The sequence below is a fragment of the Suillus fuscotomentosus genome (assembly GCF_016647785.1).
Source record: "Suillus fuscotomentosus strain FC203 chromosome Unknown F5891scaffold_89, whole genome shotgun sequence".
In the NCBI taxonomy this organism is placed as follows: Eukaryota; Fungi; Basidiomycota; class Agaricomycetes; order Boletales; family Suillaceae; genus Suillus; species Suillus fuscotomentosus.
Genome location: NW_024539601.1, coordinates 161800 through 184395, shown reverse-complemented (window position 1 = coordinate 184395; position 22596 = coordinate 161800). Strand labels below are relative to the sequence as shown.

The window sequence follows — 22596 nt, the reverse complement described above, 5'->3', positions numbered from 1 at the left end:
TTCCGAGAGCTTACTTGTCAAGTTAGCGTTCCTGTATGGGAACATCCCGGAGGAAGGGAAATTGGAGAAACCCTTTCGAGTCTGAGCTTATCATTCAGGTACTCACACAGCACGCATGCGCTACTTTGGGTGCTATTGGCGACCATCACACAACAGCGCATGCAAAAGGTGCACTCAGCCTTTGCACTGCAGCGGCATGTATCTTCCTGCCCTCTCTTCACAGCACGGCTAATTATTTCCTGTGTTTTAGGTGGAACGTGCCATCCGCCTTATCGCTTCCGAGACGCTTGTCAGCGAATTGGAGGCGAACAGTAAAGGCAAGGCCGTCAAGGTCCCTCACTCTCTCAACAAGTCCTCGGGCAAGATCAGCGGCTCTCGAAAGGCGTTCTCGGACACTAATTTCGGTGTAATGACCAGGCGCTACATGACATCCATCAACCGCCTGCAAGACTCAGTCATCCAGGATATCTGGGAACAGGCGAAGGAGATTGCCTTTAAGAGGCGCGGTGCACCCTCCGCTCCAGACAAAGACTCGGAGGATGAGCGCGCACTCATAGGGTTCTAGTTGTTGTCTTTCTTGTTGCCCACTGCATGCATCTCCTTCACTGCTTCACTGCTTCATAGTATGCTACTGCTTCGCTAATTGCTGCTTCTGAAACTCCTTTTTAGTGTCTTTTGTCCAACTTTTTCTATACTTAATCTACTTGTCGCTTGAAATGCTATGTTTTGCCGTCATTTTTCTCTCAAAAAGTGTGATTAAGTCGCAAACAAGTAGAAAATAAGTGAGATAAGTGTTATTACTTGCTGCTACTTTTGCTAGCACTTGCACTACTTACAAAGGCAAAATTATCGAAAAAAGGCCAAAATAAGAGTGGAAAAAGGTCCAGTCAAGAGGAGGCATCTGCTTTTTCAACTTAAAATTGCTTGTGGCAAGTGGGTGTCACAGTTCTTGCGCGTGGCTTATCCGCACCTTTTTTGGAAGTTAACCGGCGGCAAGTTACAAAAAAGGCAGTTCAAGAAATGTGAGAATTTACTGATGGATGCATTGGCGCGTGGAGGGGTAAACAAAGTGCCAGTCTCGCCGGCAGGGGACATGTCACTAGACGTTCAGTGTCAATGATTACGCTGATTGAGTGTTATGAGCAGAGTTGGTGAGGAGGAAAAATTAAGAAGACAACATAAAAGACTGCCTGCCTTATATCTGGTCGACCAGTGTGGCGCAAATGTTGTGGACCATTGATGATTCTGATGCGTCAGATATGGATTGATGTGGCCTACAATTCGACTCCGACAACGTGTTCCCATCAACACGCGCACGTGATCCTAACTTATTTGAATAGAATTTGATTTTTGAAAGTCAAATCCGGACTCCGTACTGGTGAGTATAGTTCAACTACTCTACTAGCCTTATTCACTCTGTCAATTTGTCGGGAATAAGATCATAACAGTGCGCCAGCTAGTTCAACCTTTCCACGGTGAAATGCACTCCACTTTCTACTACATCAATCATCATACATTTCGTTCTCGGTGCCCCATCAGCGAACTGATGAGTCCTTGATATCGTTGCCATGGGAAGTATAACACGATTTAAATCTGCTCTCACCAAATATTAGTTTTTATACTGTGAATGGTCTGACTTGTACATACATACCCATGGATGACCGCAAATCAAGCTCAACATGAACACTCCATGACAATGCTGTGACATTCGCCCATTGTAGCCGATAAAAGGTGGTAGCATACCCGCGTCAATCATTTCGAGCTTTGTTAGTTTGCCAGATCTGATTTTTGAGTTACAACGCCATTCAAGACCTTGTCGCGGAAATTGCCGTTGGCACTTGTCGGCAGATTTAAAATATCATTAAATTTGATAACAAGGCTGCGACATTCCTGCCTTGCAGCCAATGAGGGGTGATAGTATACTTATTCCAACTATTACGTGCATTGCCATCTGCCTTATTTATTTGTTGAATTATAATGCTATCCAAGACCTTGTCGTGAGAAGTTATCTTGGCCCTGAACAACAAATACTGCGTATCATTAAACAACATACCAATGTCGTGACATACCACCACCATAAGATGCACAGCGCGCTTCTCTCAACCTCGATGTCCTCGATGATTATCTTCATGTTGTCTAGTCCTTGAGATTGTAGGTATGGCTAACGTGATATTGCTATCATTAAACACCACACCAATGTCGTGTACATACCACCATCACAAGATGCACAGCGCGCTTCTCTCAATCTCGATGTCCTCGATGGATATCTTCATGTGTCAAGCCCTTGAGATTGTAGGTATGGCTATGTAATCCAACGTGATATTGCTACTAAAATGACACGACTTTTAAGGCTTTCCAGCTCTTGCATCTGCTAAGCAAATCTATAGCATCATGCCAGTTCCCCACACTGCTGTGACAGCTGCAATCGCTCAAGGCTAGAGACAATACTCCAGATGCTACTGGTTCTGTTGAAGTTGCAGTATGCTCTCACCTATGCGTCATATTACATGACTTTTGAAAGCTTTCTGATAGATTGTCCGGCTCCCTATGATCCCGCAGTTACTAAGTACAATTTGTTCTTGCTGGTTGGCCAACCCTGATAGTACATTCAGGTCATATACATAAATCATTTGCAGAAGTGCAGTAAGGTACGGTGCAGAGGAGCAAGGGAAAGAGCGCATGATCAGTCACAGCAAAACTTGAAAGCTTGACTCAAGGTCACCGTGACGGCGGGGCAACGGGGCCGTTCTCGGACTCCTCATGGCGAATGATCATATTCTTGGGCTGGTCATGGTTTAATGATTGTACCGTGACAATGATAGAATTACTATAGTACGAGTACTATCACGATCATACTGCTAGCCTTAATCATCATTCAAGTTTTATATTAGAAAGAAAATTCATCGATTGCGTCTCCATGATGCTCTTCGCCGCTTTCTGAGACATCCCCGTCACTCTCATCCCATTCCTCGTCACTTGACGGCGGATTGGACTCGTATTCGCACCCTTCCAAGTGGTCATCAGCATCCACTTCAAGTTCCTCATCGACTCGAAATTCTTGAGGTACCTCGCCGTCGTCATCGTCATCGCCATGACCAGCGCATCCTTCCGAACCCTCGCCATCGCCGCCCTCTTCATCATCCGCATCACCCTTGCCATTCACAATGTCCATGGCGTCCGTCGATGCTGTCGACCGAGAGCCAAAGCATTCCCTGGCTATTCTGCGCAAAGCTGCGGAGTGTCCAACGCCCAAGTGAGTATATCGCATGAACATGTCTCGATCGACAAATCTGGCTCGACGTTACAGGAGTTTTAAATGAACTGGAATATTCGCACTTACATTCCTACATAGTACTCCTCCCAGTCGTCTAGCTGGCCCCCAGGGCGCGCCAGTGATTTTCCTTGCCAAAGTGAACTTACACCGCGTCCAGAGGCAAATGCAGGAAGCAGATGAGCTCCTCGAATCAATTGCCCTGGATCGAGAAATCCAAATGCATCCTGGTCGGACTCCTCCACGAACGCAATTTTCGGAAGACGAGCATGTCTCATGCCAGATCTGTAGCCTTGAACCATGGCCAGCCATCGGACCCAGAGAACCTCGATGTGCTGCTTCAAAGGTTTGCTCCTGCCGTCACCAGCAAGCCATACTTCCATGTGATAAATGCCCAACACCCTGGCATACCAGTATGGGTGGCTAGGCGTTGACTCGCCTGAGAGTACCATGACGTCGCTGTGAGTTCTAGTGTTGACAGTGTCGTATTCGCGCTGTAAGTCATAAGTCGTATAGCAAACTTGCATGGTCTGAACTGAGAAGATGATGTTGTTTGGAATGATCACCGTATTTCGTTCGTCGTCCGTAAATGTGTGGTCGCAGTAACTAACGTCCAACCCTCGAAGCCTATAAAGAATGTGGTCCCTCAGTTTTGGAATGAAGTTCTGATAGTCTCAGTCAGTAAATTATAACACAAATCCATAAGCTTTACTTCTACCTTGACAGCCGGATCGCCATTATTTTCCCGGAGAAAAGTGAATATGCCGACTGGATTGTTCTGAGAATGTGAGATATAGTGGTGCATTTCGGACAATCCTGAAGGGGGTGTGTCAGCTTGCGACTGATTACTACTGGAGGGTGCACTTCCTCCTGCTTCTGCTACCCGCCGGAGCACACATCGTCTGTGCTCGTGTTTAGCTAATTGTGCTGGTGTGTCTAATTTGTTGGTCAGTGGGTAGAACATCTTGAGGGCTCTGTGGGCAAGTTCCCCCTGTCCAAACTTAACATCAGGTACACTGCAAGAAGGCATGAACATACGTACTATTTGAGTAGTAAAGGAGTCTGTGGTTCCGAAGAGCCTTATGGTACTCGCGTAGTCTCCCATCGCATGGAATTTATATGTTAGCAAATTGAACTTCTTGACCCTCGCTCTGCTGGACTCTTGAGAAGTGTTACCATTTTCAGCACGTTGGGAAGCCCTTTTTTCGCGGGCTCTTTTCTCTCTAGGTAATTCAACAGCGTTGAAGGCGGCACAGGTATATTTTTGAAATTTCCGTAGCTTGCGAGAAAGCTTCTCAAATGTCTCTTTGAGAAAGGTAATCGTGGACCCTGAATGCATTCTGAGCTTTGCGAGCGCATGCCATTGCGCAAACCGATAAAGCAGAGATTGCACAATTGTATCGTGATCCGGGGGGGAATAATCCTTTGAACACCGGAATAGCACACTAATGATGGAGAGCATGTCAGTGAACCAAACGCAAGGTTAAACGACTCGAAAATACCTGTAGTATATCCTCGAAGTCGTGCGCTGCTAATCTCTTCATCTCAGAGGTGTTGTTCGAAAACTTCCGGATTACACCATTGCCGAAAGTCGGGATCTCTCGGAATCTTGCCAACCCATCCGAGTCAGCGGCAGATCGCAGCATCTCATACAAACTTCTCCTACCTACTATCGAGGATCGCAACGAGCCGGCTACCCTGGGGAATGGTATAAAGCAGCCTGATGAGATGGGTAAACAGTGCTTTCCAGGTGCCCAGTTCGCACTCGTGCATGAGGTCCACGACAAGCATGCGGAATGGATCAAGGCCAAACTTCCCAAGCTTGTGCACGAATTGATTCTTCAAGCAGACAGTCTGAGTTGTTCGAACCTCAAAAGCCGTTGTGCTCACCAAATTAGGTACCCACGAGCCCTCTCCGAGAGTATTTTCCACCTTGGCACCGTCTACCGTATATCCTGATGCAATAAAACCGCGAGCCTCAGTAACCTTTGACATCACATATGTTCGAAGATTGGCGACACGACTGTCCATGTCACTCAAGAGCCCCAGAAAGCTGAACGAGGCTTTCGGCGTGACACAGCGAGGGCACGGACATGTGCCCATATCCTTGATAGTGGCAATCAAAACCCTGTAGACAGTAGATGGGCGATTCAGCATTCTTGACGACGTGGCGAGTTGGAATACATACTTTTCTGGATAGTCGGCCGAGTAGGTAAAGATTCGGGGAAAGATCCTCCGTAACACGCTGTAGAAACAACAATACAATGAGGAACAAGGATGCTCCTAACTGTATCTATAAAATGTTGTGAGGTCGCGCGTTACCTAGTCTGCTATTCTTGAGGAGACAAGTGCGTTCGACCCTAGGGGAAGCGAGTGCTGCGAAGATCTAGAGGTACGCGCTTCAGCGAAGCGTGAGAAAGCGCAAGTGCGCGCAAGGTACGAAGGCGCGGGAACGCGCGCGCGTATTAGCGCGAAGCGCGGGAAAGCGCGCGCGTGTAAGCGGAAATAAAAGAGACTAAGCTTAAGTGATGATATAAAGCAATATAAGAAAAGATAGATGCAAAGTGTAGACCAATAGACTTCTACTATGTACTGCTAAGTAAATAGTGGGTGATAACTAGTAAGTTCAAGGGAAAAGTAAGGTTAGTAATAGTATGTACTGCTGGCGCTTATATAGCGCGCCTAAGTGCGGTCAAGCGGAGCCGAAGCGCTACCGAGTAGGTATGTAAATATATATATGAGTGAGAATGCATGATAAAAATAAAGGTGGAACTATGCTAATAAAGGAAATGGAAATATACGCACTAGGGAGCTTGGTGGACAGTGGATGGATGCTTCTGGATGGCTGGCGCCATAGGGCGCGCAAGCGCGGGAACGCGCGCGCGCGTATACATCGTGAAGCGCGGGAATGGTGCGCGCATGGCGCGCGTTGCGTGGGAAAGCTGCGCCTCATATAGAGATAGCTGCGGGTAGCGCACAGAGTAATGCTATGAGTTCGTGCTGTATACTCCTTGGTGAAAACTACCATATCACGCCATGAGAGGCATGATTCTCTACATCTCCCAGGGACTTAAATTCTGAGTGTCCCCACTCAGCGCGCGCGTGGTGAGGATTTTGCGTGATAGTATGTGTGCGCGATGCCTGTATGATGCTTGGGTTGTTGGGCGATGAATGTGCAAGTGCAGGAATTATTGCGTGGATGTGCGTGAAGCGTGGGAAGTTGCGCGCATGGTACGCGCAAGGCGCGAGAATGTGCGCGCACTATGCGTGAAGGCGCGGGAATGAAGCGTAGCATGGCGAATTGCAAGGGTGACTCTGGTGTGAATAGTGTTCCCTGGGTGTGAGGCGATGATGTGAGAGTGATATGGATGTGGCGCGCATATGGCATAAAGCGCGAGAAAGTGCGCGCGCGCAAGGCGCGAGAAAGCGTGTGAGTGTCGCATGTGTTGTATTGTGCGTATGATGCGAAGTGGTGCGGTCCAAGAGTGATCCAATCCAAGTCCAAACCAAGTCCTGCTAGGCGCGCTAAATATTAGGTGGTAAGGTTTGAACAGTGTGAGTAAAACTATATGTGAAAATGCGAAGGAAAAAATGGTAAACTTTGCGGATGTCCTATCCGACTTGTCTTCTTCGTGCGGCTGTCGACATCTACACCTTCCTATGAGCGAGGCGCAGGAAGTGCGCATGTGTGCGCGCGCGAGGCGTATGGGCACGTGAATATTGCGCGCGTATGTGCGCGTGAGCGTGGGAAGACTGCGCGCATATTTGCGCGTTCTAAGGTAAAAAGGGGCATGGTGCCGCATCATGCGTGCGAAGAGAAAATAATACTATTGAGCTAGGCGGGCACGATCTATGGTTGTTTTTCTTCTATGTTCTTCTAGGCAATCCCTATATGCATATATATCAGTGTGTTATTAGTCTTTTGGACAGTGTTATAATGAGAGAAAATGAAATGAAAGAGCGCTGGACGAAACCCAGGGTAAAACAAACAATATCCTATGAAACAGTGTTGGTATATGTTCCTCCTTTGATGCGCGGCTGAGGCGCTTGATCCTCCTCCTTGAGCGCGTGCGAGTGCGCGTGGCTAGCGCGCTTCGCGTCTCTTGCGAGCTAACGCTTGACCCAAGGTAGGGTTGGAATGCGCGAGGCAGTTGGCGCGCTTGGGGGGGCTTGTAACTGGCAGAATGAATTCCTGCACAACGCGCTGCAGGTTGAAGGCGCGCCAATGGGAGGCGCAGCAAGGGGTGTAGAGGCGCCCTACAAGCTGATAGGATGCGCGCGATGTGCGCGCCTTGGCGCAATTTCGCGCGAATTTGATTATATTGGCCGAACACGCGAGGAACGGCCATTTCTCTGCAAATTCATTAGCGAGAGACATGTATAGTGAAGAATTAGGCGCAAATGTTGCGCCAATGGGCTGTAAGGGTGGTATATCAAGGCGCAATAGGCGCATAGGTGAAGGAGAATAGTGCGCATCAAGGCGCGCAGGAACGAAATTGACATGGTAAGCAAAAGTGCGAAGAATGCGAATAAATGTGCGAAGTGCGAAGTTAAAGGTGATGATAGGGGGGTTAGGCGCATATGTATGTGTCAGGCGCGCGCCTATGTCGCGCCTGGATGTCTGATTGGAATATACCTTGTGTTGAATGACAGAAATGAAATTTAAAAGGGGAGAAGCGATAGAAATGCGGTAGCGTGAAAACTCTGCTAAATTTATGAGTGCACGAGGCACGGGAACGCGCGCGCATATTGCGCGATGCGCGTGATCATGGCGCGTGAACAAGGGGTGGTGAGAAGATGAAATTAAAGTGTTTGGAATCATCATATAGCTCCTTAAGAGCTTCAAACGTGAAAAGGACAAAAAGTGCGAAACAAGATGAGGGTAAATATACACTGCCTCTAGGCGCGCGCATTGCGCGTCCTTAGGCGCAATATGGTGCGCCTGAGACGCGCCAGGGTCGCCTGAGACATGCTCTGCTTGATGGTTAGGTGGTGTGATGCATGGATGTTTTACCGGCGCGCGGTAGTCACTAGAAGCAAAGAGCGCGATGTGCGTGTGATCGTTAGTGACAAATGGAATTACCAGAGACAAACTCTGGTTGATGCAAGATGCGACTTGAGCCTCCGGTGTGGCAGAAGGCTCCTCTATAGGCGCGCTAAGGCGCGATAGATATTTAGGGTCATCCCTGACCTCTGGTGATGCAAGCAGTGATGGTGATGGTGCGATTGGCGAGGTTTCTTCCTTAAGCGATGCGATAGCGAGGGGCGAGCGTGTTTCTAGCGGTGCATTAGTGTGCAATAGATGATTAGAGTCATCCCTGACTGCTGGCGATATGATAGCGATGGGCGCGCGCGATGCGATAGCGATAGGCGCGCGTGTTTCAACTGGCGCGTTAGTGTGCAATAGATGATTAGAGTCATCCCTGACTTCTGATGCGATTGATGGTGATGGAGATGATGCGGATTGTGAAGGAGATGATGCTGCTGAGGATGATAGTGAAGAGGCGCCTGCAGCGCGCTTTGCGAGCGCGCGTTCGAGTTCGTGATCTAAAGTAATGCAGTCTGATATAGCTTTGCATGCTGGCGCAGTTGATGCTTGAGGTGCGCGTGAATCGCGCGTAGGCGCGGGAAAGGCGCGCGCGCGAGGCACGTGAATAGGAACTGGTGGCTTTTTGTCAAGTACAGCTTCTGAGGGTGCGCGATAGAAGAGTCCAGCTGTTGCGTTAGCGCTAATGGTTGTATCCTGCGTTGCGCGACTCGCGTGATGGCGATCTTTGCACTTAGCCACTTTAGCTTGCGCTGTTGTGCTTGGCGCTACCACAGGCGTGCTAACTGGTGCGCTTACTGGTGCGCTTGGCGCGGGAAAAGCGCGCGCAGGTAATAGGAACTGCGCAGCTGCGAAGACGTCCATGAATGGGTATGGGTCGTATGGGTGGTGGTCAGGGAACTTGATCATAAGGCGCAAGCGTATTTGCGCCTGAGCATCACTAGGGATTCCTTCCATGAATAGGCGGTCGCGTTCGGCCTTTCCAATACGGTCTTCATCCATGAGTGGCTGCATAACTTTCCTGAATGCGCGCAGGTAATTGCTTAGTTCTGTGCAAGAAGACATTGGTTTGTTAGCGTATTCGCGCGCGATGGCGCGCAAGTCCGTGAGCGCATAGCGTCTTTTACCATCCCATCCAGGATACATTACCTTCACCTCATCTAAGAAGGCGTCGTAATCGCTTACTTGCGCCTCAGGCATTCCGCCCCATAGTTCTCGATCGTCGCGCTCAAGGTAGCGGATAATACCTTTGATGCGGTCGAGTCCTTGGAGTCCTGCATCATCAGCGAGCTGCTCATAGGTGTCAATAAACTCGGCAAGGTTGTCTGTAGTGCCATCAAACTTGGGCGCGTTTGCTGTGCCGCGGATGGGCAATCTATAAGGCATTGAGGCATGCGAAGGCGCATGCGCACGCGAGGCGTATAGGTGCGCGCGTAAGGCGCAGAGGCGTGGGAACTATTGCGCGCACGCAAGGCGCGAGAATGCGTGACTAGAAAATGGTTAGCTTTTGAAATTGCCAAGAAATTGACCTTATATGTGCGAATTGTGCTAAGTGCAAAGGTGCGCGCGCGAGGCGCACAGCGTGGGAAAGCGCGCGCACAAGGCGCGAGAATGCGTGACTAGAAACTGGTTAGCTTTTGAATATGCAAAGAGATTGACCTTTATGTGTTTAAATAGTGTGAAGTGTGAAGATGCGCAAAACTAGATCTTGCTGACTGCTCCCCTCGCGGTGGGCTCCAGTTGTAGAAACAACAATACAATGAGGAACAAGGATGCTCCTAACTGTATCTATAAAATGTTGTGAGGTCGCGCGTTACCTAGTCTGCTATTCTTGAGGAGACAAGTGCGTTCGACCCTAGGGGAAGCGAGTGCTGCGAAGATCTAGAGGTACGCGCTTCAGCGAAGCGTGAGAAAGCGCAAGTGCGCGCAAGGTACGAAGGCGCGGGAACGCGCGCGCGTATTAGCGCGAAGCGCGGGAAAGCGCGCGCGTGTAAGCGGAAATAAAAGAGACTAAGCTTAAGTGATGATATAAAGCAATATAAGAAAAGATAGATGCAAAGTGTAGACCAATAGACTTCTACTATGTACTGCTAAGTAAATAGTGGGTGATAACTAGTAAGTTCAAGGGAAAAGTAAGGTTAGTAATAGTATGTACTGCTGGCGCTTATATAGCGCGCCTAAGTGCGGTCAAGCGGAGCCGAAGCGCTACCGAGTAGGTATGTAAATATATATATGAGTGAGAATGCATGATAAAAATAAAGGTGGAACTATGCTAATAAAGGAAATGGAAATATACGCACTAGGGAGCTTGGTGGACAGTGGATGGATGCTTCTGGATGGCTGGCGCCATAGGGCGCGCAAGCGCGGGAACGCGCGCGCGCGTATACATCGTGAAGCGCGGGAATGGTGCGCGCATGGCGCGCGTTGCGTGGGAAAGCTGCGCCTCATATAGAGATAGCTGCGGGTAGCGCACAGAGTAATGCTATGAGTTCGTGCTGTATACTCCTTGGTGAAAACTACCATATCACGCCATGAGAGGCATGATTCTCTACAACGCCATCAGCACATTTCAAAACAATGCCGTGCTGGTATGCCTCGAGGAAATCTTCATCCAGCAAAGTGTCCCAGCAGGAATGGAACAACTCCCTGCGACAATAGGTGAGAAGGGATGCCATACCGGTTTTTGAAATGCGAGACAGGCCGCTCAGAACATCCTTGATACTGTCAGGAAGCTAAATATGTCAACGGCAGTACTAGGGGATACACCGGCTTCAACAGAACTTACCGACGGCAAAAATCCAACGAGGTGGCATGCTCCTGATTGGGGTGACGACCATGCGTATTTGGTTAAATTCCCGAAATACAAGTAGAGCGGCCAGGCCTTTGCAGTCCCAATGTTTGCCAGGTGGGTGGCATCAGAAAAGAACATCAAACCAGCGACGACGCGCTCTAGCATACAGCCATTCTCCTTTGGGAGCTTCTGAAGGCTGTCCTGAGCTGCCAACCAGGCATCGGATGTGTAGAGCTCGTCATAGATCCGCTCCTGGTGGTCTCCCAAAGGGTCCTTCCACAACCGTTGGAAAGGCATAAGGTGGAACGCCCTCGATTGGATATCCGCAAAAGCCGCGCGAATCACGTCGACAAGAGGGCGATAATGGAACCCAGGAATAGTATAGGGTAGAGGACCATCCCCCCGTGACTTTGTTGGGATGTCAATGGTGATACTGGTCTGTATCCAATCATCTGGAAATGAGATTCGTTTCCCGTTCTCCTCTGCGTCCAATTCTCGCAAGCTTCGCCTCACAGAAAAGTCTTCTAGGTGCTTGCGGTCAAAATCCTCTGCCAGCAAGACATCCTCGACCAACTGGGAGACTTTTGTTTCGGATACCCGACTGCTACCGGTGTTCATCCATGTCATGAGTCGATAGATGCTCATGTTAGCAAAAGGGAAAGGTGGTGCTAAGACATTCGGCGAGGAGTCTGTTGTTTGGGTAGCTATGGGAGAAGTTCTTGCGAGTAGAGTAGATGGTATAAATTTGTCCGGCTCAAAAGAAGGGTGTCGAGGATATAACCGACAAAGTCCAAATGCGTTGAAGGTGGTCTGGAGTGTGTCCCTTAGCGTTAGAATAACGCGTTGAATTCTGGATCGGGGCGGTTGGGAGGCCACAATTTGGGCCGCTGAGCTGTCAGCATTATCCGAAAGATTAAGATCGTTGTCTGAATGCCCAATATCAACGAAAGGTCTCGGGATTCGTCTCGCCAGAGGTGCATTGTCCGCTAGAATGATTCGAGCTACGTCTGAGCTGAGAGACGAATGCTAGCCGAAGAGAGACGAACCTGAGACGTAGTCCAACTCGTGTCTAAAGTCATTCCTCATTTCAACATCGGTGTGATCCTTCCCTAACTCACGCGGGCCTTGAGAATCTGTGGGGAAATTTGGGGCACAGTGTGACCCATGTGCCATGGACATTGGCCTGAGGAGCTTGTAGGGTGCAATAGGCTTCAGGTTCGGACGGCCCCTCACATGCCGGACTGCTGAGATTCTCTAATAATGATGATATTAGTACCTTAACGGAAGTTTGGAGCAGTTTTGAAAGGCCACCTACCAATGATGCACTCGCCGCAAGGTCTGGGGGTAGATTCGAAGAAATTGCATCTTTTGCGTGATCTTGTCTCTTCTGACTAGCAAGGGTGCTAGATCTCTTGTAGAAATGACAAGCGGCGCGATGCCTACTGAGTCCTCGATTATCCGTTTTCCTTTCCCAGGAGCAACCAGGAGCATCACAAGATACCATTACTACTAGAAAGAGAAAGAAAAAGCCGGTCCAGATGGTTTCAAAAATGCGCATGGCGGCAGCACTCTCAGGCTAGCGGCTTGCCAGTGAGCAACATAGAACAACTGTGACAAGCAAGTTACTTAATGTCTCAAGGCGCACTTTGGCGGCTGGTGGTCACGGTATGATCACACTGTGAGAGTCACGCTGCAACTGGGGCAAGTGCATCATGATCATGTGATGGTAGTACCGTGACTTCTTCTACTACTACTACCTACGCCGCTGCCGCTGCCGCCGTCACCGAAGTCCTCAGGCTTCTAATAAACTCAGACTCAACTTGAACAAGCTGAGTCTATGGAAGTGTGTCACGGTGGACTCAAGTTCCAAGTCAAGCTTTGACTCGGCCGCAGTCCGAGTCACCGGCACAACTCCTCCACAATTTACACAGCGCTATGGTGCAACACGCAACCATCAAAACAGATGCACTAGGTATGCCTCTATTAAATTTCTAACATTCAAATCATTCACGCGCCTTTCCGAGTCAACACATTGATTTGAAATTGGGGGTCTATCGTGGTCACGTGACAGACATATGGACGCGTCTCAACGCGTCTGCGTGTTCTTTTTCTGATTGAGGATGGAAACCATGATTATTGGGAAATGGAGGGGCCAAGTTTGTATATTACATACTAGGTCAGTTTGCATCACTTGGTCTCTTCAACTTAGCATTGCATTTTACAGATATAATTTTGATGTGTCTATGATCTATCTGTTCTCGCGATTTTGAACGCGCCCCTGCATGTAATCCGACTTGCGCTTTAACAGATTTTGAGTATCAATACAAGCTTGAGTGTGAATACGATCTCGTTAGATCAAACTCGTAAGTTGCCATTTACCTCCAACTTTATCATACATTTCTACTTCATTCGTGACTTGCGCTTTAACAGATTCTGAGTATCAATACAACCTTGAGTGTGAATACGATCTCGTTAGATCAAACTCGTAAGTTGCCATTTACCTCCAACTTTATTACTTCATTCGTGACTTGCGCTTTGACAGATTTTGAGTATCAATACAACCTCGAGTGTGAATATGATCTCGTTAGATCAAACTCGTAAGTTTCCATTCACCTCCAACTTTATCATACATTTCTACTTCATTCGTGACTCTCACCAGGTTCTTCAGTACTACTACATAGTTGATCATCTCCACCACCGTGTCCTCCATCACAAAGTAAGTCCAATTGCTTTTCTTAGGGATATGACCTCACAGATACCCTGCTCTTGGATAGATGACTCAGACACTGTTTTCATCAAGTATCGGCACTCGCAGATGAGCAGGAGATCACATTGTGGTAAGTATTTGTTTACTTGTGAGCATATTCTATATTCTAATGAGACGAAGCGCCAACGCGATTTCTTCCATGGCGCCAACACTCCGACCACACTCGCCAACGGTCCGGGCACTTCACCGACCAACCCCCCCCACGTGAACAATGCATTCGCCACCACAAGACGTGGACTAACGCGCTTGTCCGTCAGTACAAACGCGTGTTTACGCAAGCTCAGAGGTAGCTGTTTGCGCGTTGCCAACTGTATAAGCCCAGTTGGAAGCAGAGTAAGTTTACGTCGCTCATCCTGAACATCTGGTCTTAGCTTTCACACAGATATGAACAAATAATTGTGTGACGCGCCATCTAGTACCACTTACGAATCTCTGGACTACCACTATATCATCATTGTACTATACTCATATCAATCACACATAGTAAACCAGAGGTAGCCGCATCACAATTACTGTACAATAACTACACACCCCTCACATATACTATCTCAAACGATTACTAGTTCGTCAACAAGTTCCTGTATAAAACAATCATATTCAAATATCTAATGACTATGATAATGTGACACAACCCTCAGTACACTGCACCGACTCCGTGCTTTAGATGCTGGCGGAAAATGGCGATCGAAGACCAAGTCAAAAAACCCCCGACGAAAACGATCGTGATTGTGCACGGTATGGTTGTTAATAAAGACCGATCTGGAACCGTAAAGATCCCCGCTAAAAAGCCTAAAATAGATAAGGCCACGCTATTGAAAATACATATTCATCAGTACTGCGATAGGTGTAAATTATAGTGGGATATCTACCTCGTCGTTCGCAATAAGCTAGGAGCGCTATAGATGATAGCAACCTTCGTAAGGTGCTTATGCAAGTGCTGAGACTGTTAGAATATTTGTGAGAAACGAGTAGCAATGATTGTGTGTCTTGAACGTACGGCAAATTCAAGAGATTTCATTCTTTGCCCAAAATGCTGTGCTACAACACCGGCGAAAATACAATGGACACTAAGGATCAGTGAGAGAGAGCATAGGGCTCTTGTTGTCGTTTGGGAACCAACGTTCGGAATGGTGAGTATGCTAGCATCGACTGCCATAATAATGCCCGCCTGAGGAAGCACAAGCACACAGAAATCAAACAAATAGTACATGCTGATAGTACTAGGTCACTAACCAGGGTGCTGTGCTTGATATTATCGTTGTTGAAATGGTCGAGGAATGTCCTGATATCAAGCATATTGACTATACCGTCGACATGAAGTTTTTCGACGTGTTCCAATACTAGTACTGGAACGCCAAACATAGCAGCTGTCGCCAGCATAGATAGAAATCGGACATTTCGTTTGAGTTCGCCGCTTCCTTTGATTGAGTGGGACCGCATTAGACGAGCTTCGGGCAAGCCATAGTAGTTGAGAAATTGGTGGTGGCCTTCCCTGCAAATTAAACATGATTTTTAGAGCATTGATATCCTGCAACTTACGTAGAATATTCCATATTCTTCCTATTAGTTTACGTTAGTCGCGATCAATTTTCGTACGAAAGCTGCAATTGACGTGAATGCACCACAAAATGCGACACCTTGTTCCTGTAAGGAACGATTAGAGTTGAGAAGGCTCTCTGTGCGATTCTGTCTAGCAAAAGAATAAGAACATGTTATGTTGTGCGACACACCAAAGCTAACAAGGCGAGCGATCACTTTCTCCATTTGATCGGTGCTCCAGAACAGTGAAGCCGCAGTTGATTGTTCGAGAGTCAAACCCTCTATCATCCGTGCTTTGTCTCAGCCATTGGTGATACCAAACACACTTCTTACCTGCTAGAAACCATTCTAAGTGAGCTCGTAGCTCAGTGGCGTCAGAGGGTTGCATGCTATAATGTCTTGGGAAGAAATCAATGTGCTTCCTAACAAAAACTCACATCAGTATCCCAGAAGTCCCTTTTGTACCTTAGTATCATCGAGTTCTCACCAAACTGTGCCTCTAGCTCCAGCCCTGGCACAACCGTGAAATGATTAACTTCCTCAGAATGCGTTTATCAGAAAATGAAACCTACGCTTGTGGTTCCACTCTCTCACAAAGGCGCACTCTTGGAATAGAAGATTGGCGTCGAAATCCTCGAACCAAGCAATGATGCGGGCGTCCGGGACCACGCAATAATATTCGTAGTAGTCTCCGTCTTCTTTTCTTACAGGCTCGACGACCATATACCACATGTCTTCCTGTAATTGCCTGCGAGCTGCGCCTATCCAGTTCTGGAGATTGCTAAATTGATCATGTGAGCATTTTTTTAAGTTGCTTCCTGTATATGTTTTCTGTTTGACTGTGAGATACGCAACAAAAAAATTAGCATTGAATATTTACTTACCGTTGAGGCGTCGAAGTAATACATTACCCCTGAAGGATGTACAATTCCTTCCCAGATGCCGTAGCTTTGATTACTGTAGAAATAACTATTATTCAGTTGCGTAGTACAGTAGGAAAAGGAGTAAGAGTCATCTCACCTGAAACCATCCACTTGTTTGCACTTCATGGAGTAGTTGGCACCAAGCGTGGGATCACTGATCACGAAGAGATATTTAGTACTACTAGTTAGTCACAGTGACTGGCGGGCAGCTGCCGCGAATCGGATGGAAGAGACTTACTGCATCACGGCTTCCGAATACCGTCGCAACTCCGATGGCCATGATGGAATGCTTCGGTTCAATAAATCAGCGTCCTTAGTAGTAGGAGTAGTATGAGTCTGGCTCAGAGTCGTTGCCATCTCGTTTAGTGTCCAACTCGGACGTAGTACTCGCGACTAGGCATGGCAGGAGCCATCTGACTCGGAATTTAGCGGAATTTCAAATTATTGGTGCAGCGGCACTGTGACGTACTAGTAGTACTAGATAGTACATCGCTACTTCATGCACAAGAGTCTAGCCTTCGATGAGCTGTGTGTCCTTTACGCGATTATATTATCGATGTCTGTTTGATGACCAGTAGTACTAGTACATCAACTACTAAGTTACTGTACTGCCGCAGCGGCGGCAGACCTCTTCAACATTTAGTGACTAATTCTACAAGTGGTAGTACTACGATACCCAATGATCACTAACTTGAAGTATTTGAGTCACGTCTCGGACACAAATCAGATAATCTGGTAGTGGTATAAGCCTTCACATCCACCCATCGCTTTGCCAAGCTTTCATCCTTCTTGATGACGTTGATGATGTGTCCCATCAATAAATCATACATAAACTTGAAACTTTCTGCCGTGAAGTCGACTGCACGGTTAAACCATCCGGAAGAAAACTGCGTCAAAACGCAGTAAATTGCAGCTGCAGCCGTGCAATAGAGGTTGTCCAGATCATAGATGTAGTCCCAGTAATTGAGTTTCCTCACTACGCCGATAACCACGTCTAGAATCGCATTGTGTTCAAACGCCATCCATTGGTCAGTAATTTCGTCCTTCTTGAAAATAAATTTGAGAGGCCACATTACGTCGCCGATGAGGTCTTTGATCTTGACTCGCTTCAACTTTGATTCTGCTGTATTTGACCAAAGCGAGGGACGTAGATCGTAGGCTCGATCGATGACGATGAACGCCATCTCCTTGCAAGCCGCCATTATGAGCTTGGGTGGTGCGGAGAGCTTCATGTACAATGATCCGGCATTTTTTGCCGCCCAACGTTGACCAAAATCTGTTAACCCACTATATCAGCCCTTTCTTCAACGTTGGAATTTGACTTACCTTTGACTGTTTTTTTCACTGACTCGGCTGAGTCGGGTCGAATATTATAAGTCTTCTCTAAGCAATCATTGACTGCATTTGCTAGCGCAACCTGTGCCAAGCTCTCCCTTTCTGAACATTTTATCATTGCACAGTCGTTAACCGCGTCCCAAATAAGCTGCTCCCTTGCAGCCAGAACAAAACCTTCATGTGGTGAGAGGTTTTCTCAATATTCGAGAGGGGGAAAATGGATATGCGGCATAGACTCAGTGGTGACCGGGTCAGAGGGCTCTAGCTGTGTCACTGTGAGCGCGCACGTTCGTTATGGAGGAGCGCTTACTGAGGGGGTTTTGAACATTTTTCGTCGCGGACCAGAATGTTCGATGAATCGCCAGTCACCCTTGCATTTTTCAGATGTTTGGCTACTCAGGTAGATGGGGGGTGTGAGGATCGTGAGGGGTTGCACATCATCTGGTGCTACTGATGGTAGTGAGGAAATACCGTCCATAGACATGACTGGAGCAGCAAAACTGCGCCGATAATCAGCAAAAGCTGGCGGCGGCTGTAGTCTGAGTGCCAGATCACTCGGACGGAGATCCTGAGATGGGACCATGACCGATGAAAGCAAACTGCCATCATAATCGTTGAGGGTTGGCGGGGGTGCATTCATCTGCGCCACACTGGCAACACCCGAATGTGGATTGGGTGGGAGTGATGGAAGCCAATTGCTTGGAATTGGTGTTTGCATGGCACCTGGATAAGGACCAAATGGGGTGTAAAGTGAATGAGAACGACTCAGATCAGGTGGGATGATTGGTACAAGCGCCGCATTTCCTTGATAATTGCCGAGGGTTGACTGAGGTGTGCGCATTGAATGTGAATGATCAGATGGGATTGGTAGATTTTGAGGCGCATTGCCTTGATAATCGTCGAAGGTCGTTTGGGGAGTATGCATCTGTGTTATGGGATGTCGATGATGGGATGGTATCGTGACTGGTGGAGGCAGATGAACATTGTCACGATGACTCAGATCACCCTGATGACCACCGAGGGCTATTACTAGGGTTGACTGAGGCGTGTACACAGTCGGCGTCACAGAACGGGAATGATCAGATGGTGCCGCTGGTGCTGGTGCTGGAGGCACAGCTTGAGTTAGACTGCCTTGATAATAACCACTAAAGGTTGGCTGAGGCGGCTGGGGTGTTTGCATTTGCATGACGGAACCGCAACGTTCAAAATGGGGTAGGACTGGTGGACGATCATTGTGATCGCCTTGATCATAGGTGAAGGTCACCTGAGGGTCGGGCAGTGGTGCCAAGGAGCCTTGGACGAACGAATAACCTGTGGGATCACTGTCACGACGACGACCTGGAGACTGATGTTGCGTTTGTTGATAATGATGCTGTATGCTGAGGAGGTTGAGCCGGGTCTGAGTGTCTGTTGGCCCGGCCCCGTCATTATCAGGACCAGACCTGGCAAAGGAGGAATCAGGTGGACGATGACCATGACCGCCACCAACTTGTCCATCAAATCCTGGAACCGGTGAGAGGAATGATCGAATGTCTTCAGAGTAATCATAATCAGTTCCGCGTCGTGGCATGTTCTCTGAATCAGGATACATCACAATGAACGGTCAGTGGTAAGAGGTGAAGAGATTATTGTTGGTTGAAATCAGACCAGAACAGCCGGAATCATTCTGCGATAGGAAACAGCTCCGAGTGATTTATGAAACTGCAAACTACAATACAACAACTTGAAATGAAAAGCAGCGAGGCACGAGGACTAGTATTCAAATTGGCGGTGGGAATGATACCTGGAAAGACGTCACTGATATGAGTAATGGTGACTTAATCCATACATAAATCACTTACGACTACACTGGCACAGCCGTAACTCGGATGGCTTCCGATTTGTCATCACTATCGCCGATGGGAAATTGTTTTAATACAGCAATCTCAGCATCAGCATGATCGAGAGCTCTCCTGGTGCCATCTCGAGCTGCAGTAAGATATTCAAGGTGGACACCAGGATCTTGATGAGTAGCCGCTGCATGTAGCGGTTCCGTCTGGCCAACAAGCACATGCACTAGCCACTGCAATTCTTGCTCTGCCTTCCCAAGTTCCAAATCCGTTTCATGATGTAAGGACTTGTCAAAGACGTTCAACCTTCTTGACGTCTCAAGCAGCCAGCCTCTGTATAAGTACTCCATGCGCAAGGTCTCACGAACCGCTTCTTTGTAGTGAATGGCGCAGTGGAATGAGTGCTTGCTCATATTCTTTACATGTGTTAATAACGCCTCCTGATCCTACAGATGTGATGATTATGTGGGAACTATATATGTCGAGTCACGGCGTACCTTGGTGCTCATACCTTCCGAGTACTGATTACACGAATGTCTGCGCAAGATATGCTCAGCACGATCATTTCTCTCTCCTGAGAAAGGTCGCCGGTGGCGATAAGGATGGTACAAATTGGTATGCCTGTTTGACTCGGAATTGCGGGTTGGTTCTTGATAGGAATATTGAAAGCCTGAAGTATCAGCAGCGCGTTGTTTGCCACTGGCCTGGGACCGCTTAGAATTAGGTGTCACAGGGAAGTTATCGTCCTCATCCTCTGAGGCCATACTCCCAAGCTCTGGCACAGTTACAATATGTGAGTCCATCATCCACAAGATATAATGATACCTGAATCATCGATACCTGATATTCCAATTGATGGGGGAGAGCTCGGAGGTGAGTTTGAAGGAGAGTAAAGCTTCAACTTGTCACGGCTAGCCTGAAGAGTTGTAGGCATATAAGGATAGGGGGGAAGAACTTGACTCGAAGTTGGCTTTTCATCGTAGGAAGCAGCAGCAGCTAAGTCCATTTTTTTCCGTGGATGTGTTCAAGTTTTTGAGAGTCTGAGACTGCGGGCTCCGTGAGTGTCACGGTTTCTAGGTAATTGTTTAATAGGGCCAATCGGAGTTTGAAAGACCCATTCCTCGCTGATCTCCGGATGAGCCCTTACTGGTAGTCCTCGGGACCAGACATTGCAGCACTCTTGGGTGAACGTTTATACTTGTGCCACATTGTGACATAACTTGAAGAGGCTGTAATGAGTCTTTGTAAGTCATGACCCGGGTACGTGGTGCTTATCAGAAAAGTCAGAGCGCTTCCCACTTAATATTACTGTTCCATTCATGGTATAACCGGAGTTTCAAAGTGCCTTTGCCATTTTTGGTGCTTGCAACTTGCAACGAGGCTAGCGCAATCTTCTCCTCGTCAGCCGTGCCTAGTCTGCCGCTCATACCGAACCTTGTATGGTGCTATAGGCAATATCATGCATCACATAACTCTGCTCTATGGCCGCAGCATATTGTCAGGGTCGCCGACTACAGCTAGTATAAAAGCTCAGTGACTCGGCCACCTGGCTTTTTTGAACGCCAAGTAGTAGGTTGCTATGTCTTACCACCATGACGTTGATCATCCACTGGCAGATATAAGTCAGTGGTACCCGGGTCATGATGGAGGTGATGATAGAGCAAGGGTGACTGGGCCTGTTGCAGTCAGTGGTACCCGGGTCATGATGGAGGTGATGATAGAGCAAGGGTGACTGGGCCTGTTGCACTGCGGTTGTGAAATATGGAAAGGTTGGACATGGTCATGATAATATTGATGATTCTGAAAGAGCTCGAGACTCGAGAGTCTGTTACAATTGAAAAAGTAGGTTACCTGACATCTTGTAGTAGTAGCCATCGTTTCACCAGCGGCCGTGGCTCTGCCAACTTTACTACATTTTTGAAAAAGGCTACTAGCCTGAGTGGTGTGACACAGTCGACATTTCGGACATTACCAAGGGGCTTAGGGACTCGGATGTATCCGAAATCATACACCAGTGGCCACACTCAGCACCAGCAGCGAGCACAAGCAAATCGATGTTCATGATAGAACGAATTGCCCGATACTACCACGACAAGTTCACCTGAACCCACAAGGAAATTCAGAGCAGTAAAAGTGACAAAACTCGGACGATGACACGGAGCTTGGATAACTTCTTGAACCATGACCAGCGTGACTGCCATCCATCTCTGGCGAGTCAAGTTCGGATCTTTTGTTCCTGGAACATCCCCAGTACTATGTGGCTCATTCGTGAAGTCGAAGATGCTGGCACACGTGCACCCTGGCACAATGTACCGCCTTTTTTGTTGTCGACCTGCGTCTACACTGTCTGCCAAGATGGCCCGGGCATGTGTCTTGACCTCGATGTAGTATGTGGCTCTCATCTCCCTCCGAGTCGGTCTGCCGCAATACTGACTTGTCTTCAACATCTACCCCCTTGTGATATCAGTAGCTGTTCAGCGAGGCTCCCATGACCCATACATTATTGGAGGTGCAATCATAGCCTGAGGTCATCTCATATACTAGTCTTGAAATACCGTGACTGACGACTTTTACTAAGGATTAGAGCTTTGACTGACTCTGCAATGACTCAGATATTCCTCACTTTCTCGCTCTCCGTGATCTGGTCCTCTTCGAGTGTGCAGGAATTGAGGAGCTCCCACCGGGTCTAGGCTCAGAGGCACATTCTTTGTTCGTGGTTATGGCTACTCATGAAAGGACCAGTGCCTTGTGCATTCGGTTAAAACCCTTTGGCATCCTGCCGCATGAATTCAAGTAGCAGACACTAGTAACCCACGGCAATCAGTGCGTATCAACTTCACTGCGACAGCCTCAACTATGACTCTGATCTGCGGCCGCTTTGGTCCTCCCTAACTCAGAGTTTCAAGAGGTCTGTGACTGTTCGCTGGAAACCTCGTCCGTACTAGTAGTACTATTCGCTAATTGTTTCATCCAGGATACATTTCGAGGAGACGGTCGTACTAGTAGGCTAAACATCCGAGTTCCATCATTTACTACGTCGCGGCCGCTGTCGAAAAGTAACTCGTGAACCCCTGCGTTTGCCTACTTCTCTCCT

General features: G+C 47.9%; 5 protein-coding genes across 5 annotated transcripts; 1 reads left to right on the top strand and 4 right to left on the bottom strand.

Annotated features, from left to right (window-relative positions):
* Positions 1-35: 35 nt before the first annotated feature.
* F5891DRAFT_1195915 (uncharacterized protein) lies at positions 36-565 on the top strand (the record flags this gene model as incomplete). The annotated part of the gene is made up of 3 exons (XM_041368211.1): positions 36-98; positions 157-198; positions 251-565. The coding sequence occupies 3 exons, from the start codon at positions 36-38 to the stop codon at positions 563-565; spliced, it is 420 nt and encodes a 139-aa protein (XP_041219458.1).
* A 14176-nt stretch (positions 566-14741) lies between these two features.
* On the bottom strand, positions 14742-16618 carry F5891DRAFT_1195911 (uncharacterized protein; the record flags this gene model as incomplete). The annotated part of the gene is made up of 10 exons (XM_041368210.1): positions 14742-14819; positions 14874-15044; positions 15110-15368; positions 15416-15436; positions 15489-15562; positions 15617-15696; positions 15749-15837; positions 15881-15926; positions 15988-16186; positions 16577-16618. The coding sequence occupies 10 exons, from the start codon at positions 16616-16618 to the stop codon at positions 14742-14744; spliced, it is 1059 nt and encodes a 352-aa protein (XP_041219457.1).
* A 406-nt stretch (positions 16619-17024) lies between these two features.
* F5891DRAFT_1195910 (uncharacterized protein) lies at positions 17025-17791 on the bottom strand (the record flags this gene model as incomplete). The annotated part of the gene is made up of 2 exons (XM_041368209.1): positions 17025-17614; positions 17665-17791. 2 exons carry the CDS (start codon positions 17789-17791, stop codon positions 17025-17027), a joined length of 717 nt encoding a protein of 238 aa, XP_041219456.1.
* A 78-nt stretch (positions 17792-17869) lies between these two features.
* On the bottom strand, positions 17870-19264 carry F5891DRAFT_1195909 (uncharacterized protein; the record flags this gene model as incomplete). The annotated part of the gene is made up of 2 exons (XM_041368208.1): positions 17870-17938; positions 17984-19264. 2 exons carry the CDS (start codon positions 19262-19264, stop codon positions 17870-17872), a joined length of 1350 nt encoding a protein of 449 aa, XP_041219455.1.
* A 252-nt stretch (positions 19265-19516) lies between these two features.
* F5891DRAFT_1195908 (uncharacterized protein) lies at positions 19517-20508 on the bottom strand (the record flags this gene model as incomplete). Its single annotated transcript, XM_041368207.1, has 3 exons — positions 19517-19948; positions 20000-20277; positions 20328-20508. 3 exons carry the CDS (start codon positions 20506-20508, stop codon positions 19517-19519), a joined length of 891 nt encoding a protein of 296 aa, XP_041219454.1.
* Between the last annotated feature and the right edge of the window lie 2088 nt (positions 20509-22596).